The sequence below is a fragment of the Erigeron canadensis genome, chromosome 2, assembly GCF_010389155.1.
Source record: "Erigeron canadensis isolate Cc75 chromosome 2, C_canadensis_v1, whole genome shotgun sequence".
NCBI classification, from domain to species: Eukaryota; Viridiplantae; Streptophyta; class Magnoliopsida; order Asterales; family Asteraceae; genus Erigeron; species Erigeron canadensis.
The window spans coordinates 11737098-11743709 of NC_057762.1; the positions used below are offsets into that span (position 1 = coordinate 11737098).

Sequence of the window (6612 nt, forward strand, 5' to 3'; positions counted from 1 at the left end):
AAGCTTATATTCACAACTTGACTAGCTCAACCTAGCCATTCTCAATCACTAGCCTTTTCTAAACCCAAAACCCAACCCATTTGTCATTGAGTTACTTTCATCTTTAACAACAACATTAGGTAGTTCAACCTACCATTTTCATCCACATTTCAATAATTAGTAAAATTCATCTTTTCTCATTAACTAAAATTTTCACATGAACTTATCAATTTCATAATCAAACACATTATACAGCTCAATGACAACTAGGTTAACTAAGGAATTGGGGAAAATTAACCATAATTCATATTCTAGCAAAAACCCCCAAATTGGTTCACTCCATGAACCCTAATTTCAAAAGAAAGATGAAAACTAAATTAGGGGAATTCAATACCTCAACAAACAATAAGTTAATGCTAGACTTAAGTTGGAAATTCTTCTTCCTTTATTTTCTCTTTGAAATTCAGCCACCACCATAAAACCCATAAACCCTAGCTTTTCAATTCTTGAATGAAGATTATTTGATGGTGATGATTAATATTATGATTTTTGTCCTTAGATTGAAGGAGTTTAATATTTGATTTTGAAAGAAATGGGAAGAAGATTGCATGGAGAAATGATGGAGAACAAAGTGGGAGTATGAGTCATAGAATGGGAAAATGGCTGGCACTTCCTATGAGTGCCATGCCCCTTGTCTATTTTTGGTGGTACAAATACCCGCTATCCGCTAAAATTCCAACTAAATTAACCCCATATCCAAAAATAAAATATTAGGAAATTAATTTAATGTCAAAACTGCGAAAAGGGGTTAATTTCTTTTACCTTAAAATCTATGGTGTGTTACACAATGAGAGACAAGAGTTGATCCGGGTGGCGTGATTTACCACTTCGAGAGTTTAACGGGTTACTCATGGATTTGGTTATGCCTATCCATAACGGGTTCCATAGAAAGTGCGGAATGGTCTTAATTAAAAGATATGTAGAGACAACAGTCTCAGTTCTTGTTCTAGTTCTAGTTCGACTAGATAGAGTTTTAACTCTCGTATTTGAGATACATCTTTACGCCAGTTGGCTGGATGTTGGGTAACAGAATTTGATAACAATCGGATCCGTTGTTTATTAAGAATAATCTGATGATTAATTCTTTTAATTTCTTGTTTCAAGAAATTAATGTATGGACTCATTATAATTGATTATAAAAAGATCTTTAAAAGACTCTTAGAGACAAGCGTCTCATTTCTTCATTTAATAAAACTACATGGAGTTTTAAATTAATTATTTGACATATATCAACATGTCTATCAATTGGTTGTTTATGAATAGATTCATATAACCTTTTAATCATATTTTTCTTTCGAATAATCTCTTGATTAACACGATATATTTCCTTTTTAAGGAATTTTAAGTATAAGACCATTTTTAATCAAAGTCTTACAATTTCTAGTCTTTATTGGCAATAAAGCCTTTCTTTAATTTGACGTAAACAATCATAAAGATTGAGTTAGTCGTAATTGTGGTGAACCACATACTTAATGATAGACTTTTAGTCATATCTTGAGGGTAACCTTTAATTATTGGCATAGCCAAATTTATGAGTTGCAAATTCAACATGGACATGTTTGTCTGCATATCAATTTTATATGTTTTGATTTCTTTTTCAAGTTTTTAGTCTTAAGGAGAATAAGTAAATTACCATATAAAGTTGTTTTATCAGTTATGAGTAACGTACCTTTTCTTGATATCTTCTGATTCTTCTGAATTCTGTTTCTGCTAGTGACCAAACCCAACCAATATTTCCCTAGCGGCCTCCTGCCTAAACGGTACTTCATCATGGCTTCAGGGTCTCCAGGTTTAACAATAACAATTATTTAGAGAAAAAGATAGATAACTAGAAAAGATAGTCTTATTTCATAACTGTCTCTTATCCGAAGATAAGAAACTTCTTGATAATTTACATTATTTCTCCTTAATGGAGAAACTACTCACTTATAATCATAATATTATACAATGAGAGAAAGGTGTGTGAAGGATGGGATACGAAGTTGAGAATGGGATTACAAGATGGGATGATTTAAACTAAATGATCCATCTTCCTTATGTAATTGAAGTGGCTTATTACAAGACAAATTAAAAGGTCGTCATCTCTGACGTTTTTTGCTCGACAACCGCATGTGTTGAGTTTTCTTCTTTCGTCATCCATGACGTTTCTTGATCGACAGCTACATGTGCTGGGTTTATCTCTCTTCGTCCGTATAAAGAGATTCTTTACTAGTGGAGGGACCACTTGAATTATTTTCTTCTGTTGAAGATTCTTTGCAATAATCGCAGTTATGATTTTTAGTCATAGCCTTTAACCTTTTGCAAAGTTTTTCTTTACTGATTGGGCTTGCTTCAATTGTATTGAAGGCAATTTGTTGCTCCATTTTCTCTAAAGCTTCTTTTTCGTGCATTGATAGTGGGGTCCCACAATAACTAGTGATAATGCAATGGTTGCTGCAATAATTCACTTTGTTAAAGCTACCTGCTTTTAATCCTTGTAGATTATTTAGGATTTTTATAAATCCTCTTGCTCTAATATCAACCCAGTTTTCTGGGTCATTGTAGTCTTCATCCATTACTTTGGACGGATCAACTTTTCTTGCTTGGGCAATGCCAATTTCTAGATGATGGTAACTCTGGAAGGATTCTCCATGTGACCAATCTGGTAGTGTAGAATTACACTTGATAAAGATGTTTGCATCTTTTGCAGCTGCAATCTTTTTTCGAAAGTTTTTAATAGCTTTGTTCATTCCTTCTGGTAGTAAGCTAATTTCTAGCATGTTAGGAGAAGGATATATGAACTTTATTAATCCAGCTGAAAATGCTACAGAAACAAGCTCTGGGCTGGCACCTGGACATAAGATAATTAAACTTTTAGTAGTTTTATCTTGTGAATAGATATGTTCGACCTCAAAGTCTTTTTGACTTAGGGATCTGGCTTTGGACCACATCATTCTAAATTCGTCTAGAGAGATTAAATCTCTTTCTTCCTTTTCTTCAATAACTGTTGGTCTTGAGAAAGGTTGCTTGAATTCGATGATTCTTTCTTTCTTCTTGCTTTTCAATGGCTCAGTAAAAAAGGTTACCTTTAAAGGTATTTCTTTCTTTCCAACCTGTGCTGAATAATGAGAAGCTTCTTGCTGTGCTTGTAACAACGTTTTATATTTCTTGTATGGAAATGGGTTTCCATTTACATATTTGGAGACAACTCCCCAATCTTCGTAAATTCCTCTATTTTCGCCTTCGAAAATGACAAAATATTTGGAATTTGTGTTTGTGGGCTCATGTATCACTTGAGCGTAACTTGGTCTGAGAGAGACCGTTTCAATTTCTGGCAAACTGTCAGCCATCAACGGATTTTTTGTGTCTTTACCAGAGCCGTTTGCTGCTGGACTAGATGAAGATTGTAGTTCTTCATTAACTTTCTTTTTGCTTTTTTCCAAAGCAACAGGAGTCAACGGATTTTCTTTTTCTTTACCCTTTACCGTTTGAGAGGGAATAGACTCAGATTTTATCCTTGCGGATTCCTGTTTTGAATTAACAGTTGTTAGACTTTCGTCATAGAGAGCTAATTTTCTTGAATAGCTTTTAACTCAATCAAAAGAATTTTTTCTTTGAGGCGAAATGCCTTAAGCTCATCCATTATTCCCTTTCTTTAAATGGAAAATTAGATGTCTTTTTCCTTTTTTCAAAGACTCTTTGAATGCTATTTATAGCAAAATTTTTGATTGTGTTATTGCTTTCGTTTATGAAAATAGTGGGTCAAGCAATAAACAGTATCATTTTTGTCAAGATGTTTTAATGGAATATCTTGAAATCTGCATTTGTCTTTTGACAAGACATCACTTGTTATCTGGATAGATAATCTTTTTTACCATGAGTAAATTTCTTCTTTTCCTGCAGTTTTTGTCTTCAAAACCTGCACTTTAAAATTTATTAGAAGCATCTGTTTAAAATAATATTTATTCTTCACTAGATTCTTCTGACGAAGAGTATTCAATTTTTAATGAGTATACCTTTGTTACTCCTTTAAAATTGTCTTCTGAGGGAAAATATCCATCTTTTTTTGCTTCTAAAATAAGCTTTACTTTGTTAGGAAAATTTTGCCTATTTGGACATTCATTTGCATAATGCCCTTCTTCGGAGCATATCCAGCACCGACAGTCTTTTTTACCTTGAGGATATACCTTAGGTTTTAGTTTTAAAAAGTATTTACCTGGGGTAAATGTTTTCTTCTTTGGCTTCCAAAACCTTCTATTATTGGTAGGTTTATCATATTTCTTTTTATATTTATTTTTGAAATATTTCTTGTCTTTAACTATGTTACAACCATATGATAATGGTGGTATATCAATCAAATTTGTACAACAATTTTTATTAAACCTTTTTAATTGTTTTTGCGTATTTGCAAGATCACAAATAATTGCAATTTCGTCTTTAACAATTTTTGTAGCAAATCCAAGGGAGTGCTTTGTTAAATCATTTTTTCTTTTATTCCATCTTTCTTTGGCTTTTACTCCAACGATAGGAATTTTCATTAAATATATCTCTATCCAATTATGATATTCACTTGTGGATAATTTATATAGATTTTGTTCAAATAAACAAGTAAAGTCTTCTAAAAGACATATATCGCAAATTTGAGCTTTTGTTAAGGCTTGTCTTGCCTTTTCTTGTATTCTGCCATTTTCTTGATCTCTATTGGTAACAAAATCAAGTCCTAAGAACATCATGTATATGGCACCAATAATTTGATAATATAAATCTCCTCCATGTAGATCTATATTCCAATTAGTTCCTTTGATCATATTTTGAATTATGCCAGAAGATTTATGTTCTACCCAAAGTAAAACAGTTCTTGCATGAGAAAACTCATTAGGATTTGACTGAATAATTAAACTTATTTCAGTATTCCATTTATCAATTATTTCTTTTCTTCTTTCGAAGTCAAAGATGCAATCAATTTTTATAGTGTCAATGGGTTGTGAATTTCCATTGTTATTTGAATTTGGTATGCCTTTATGATATGGCATAGAGAATTCCGATTTAGTATTACTATAGGAAGACCTTTTACTACTACTAGCTTGAGTTTGATTCCTATTTATTTTGTGCTCTATTGGCTCTTCTTCTTCTTCAACCTCCATGTCATCAAAAGAATCGTCTTCGGTTTCTGGTTCTTCGATTTTTGGTTTTTGAATAGTAAAAATCTTCTCTTGATAGGGAAAATATTTATTTTTCAATTCTTTATTTTCTGAGAACCTTTGTTCACATTCTTCATCGCTTAAGGATAAAAGTTGCACTAGTTCATTGACTTGATCTAGATCATCTTTTTCTAAGTTATCAAAAAAGATTTTTTCTAACTTCTCAGTAATAGAACTCATTTTTTAGGAATAATAGGACATATTAAATTCCTACTGCCTCTTTGAGGATTTCTCCATATTTATCTATCCTTTCGGACATTGATCTCATTAAATCAGAAGAGATTTCAGATGAACTAGGTTCACTTAATCTTAACGAATTAGAGAAATTATATCTAGGCCTTTGGTGTAAAACCTTTTTATTTCGTGCAATATTCATTGCCCAATTTTCTTGTAACTGTGATGGTTCAGTAAATTTACTGCCTTCTACAGTTCCAATTTCTGAGAATATATCTTCCATTGTGATATTCTCTTTTTCTTTATACTCTATTGAATGAGTAGTATTTGTAATAGCATATGCGATTAAATAATTAACCTTAAATACTTTATTACCTGGTTCCATAAGGTCAGTTCTTTCACATTGGTGTATAAAGCTTAAAGACTTATCAAAATCTCTAGACTCTTTATGTAATGCGAATTTAGGATAAACAGTAAACATAAATTTACCGTATGCTAAATTTCCTTGTACTGCCCCTAATAGAGCATCTTGTCTGTTAACAATTCTATTGTCAATGAGTGCCATTTTTATTGGAAAGTTAATTCCATCTTTGAATTGTGCTTTTAGGAGAATTTTTACAGCTCCTATATGAACCATATTGAGAGACTTTCTTAAATCTGGTCTAACACTTAATAGCCTTTTTGCTATTTCACCTTTGGTTAAAAGTGGTAAATAAACTTCTCCGGAAGTATCTTTTATATCTACTGAAAGTTCTTCAGTATTAAAACAGTAAAAGATTTTATTTTTTCGAGTAAAAGCTTTTGAAACTAAACTCTGTAAATATTCAGACTGGTTAAAAACCTGTCTTGAATCAAGCTTGAATTTAAGCTTGTTAATTTTTGTAAGTTGATCAGAATTAATCATGTAATCTGATACAAAACCTTTTTCATTTTCATTGAAATTTAAAATTTCAGTCATGCTTTCTTTAGATTATTCAGAATCGTTTATTAAAATGGATTTATTCTCCATCTCCCCCTTATTTTAAAAAACAAAATGGCTCTGATACCATTGAAAGTGCGGAATGGTCTTAATTAAAAGATATGTAGAGACAACAGTCTCAGTTCTTGTTCTAGTTCTAGTTCGACTAGATAGAGTTTTAACTCTCGTATTTGAGATACATCTTTACGCCAGTTGGCTGGATGTTGGGTAACAGAATTTGATAACAATCGGATCCGTTGT

At 31.9% G+C, this 6612-nt stretch overlaps 1 protein-coding gene across 1 annotated transcript; it reads right to left on the reverse strand.

Annotated features, from left to right (window-relative positions):
• Positions 1–5421: 5421 nt before the first annotated feature.
• On the reverse strand, positions 5422–6351 carry LOC122587711. The gene has a single exon (XM_043759876.1). The coding sequence runs from the start codon at positions 6349–6351 to the stop codon at positions 5422–5424; it is 930 nt and encodes a 309-aa protein (XP_043615811.1).
• Positions 6352–6612: the final 261 nt, after the last annotated feature.

Bases quoted from the DNA above. Each gene is read 5' to 3' on its own strand.
- LOC122587711 (XM_043759876.1), bottom strand. From the start codon at position 6,351: ATGACTGAAATTTTAAATTTCAATGAAAATGAAAAAGGTTTTGTATCA.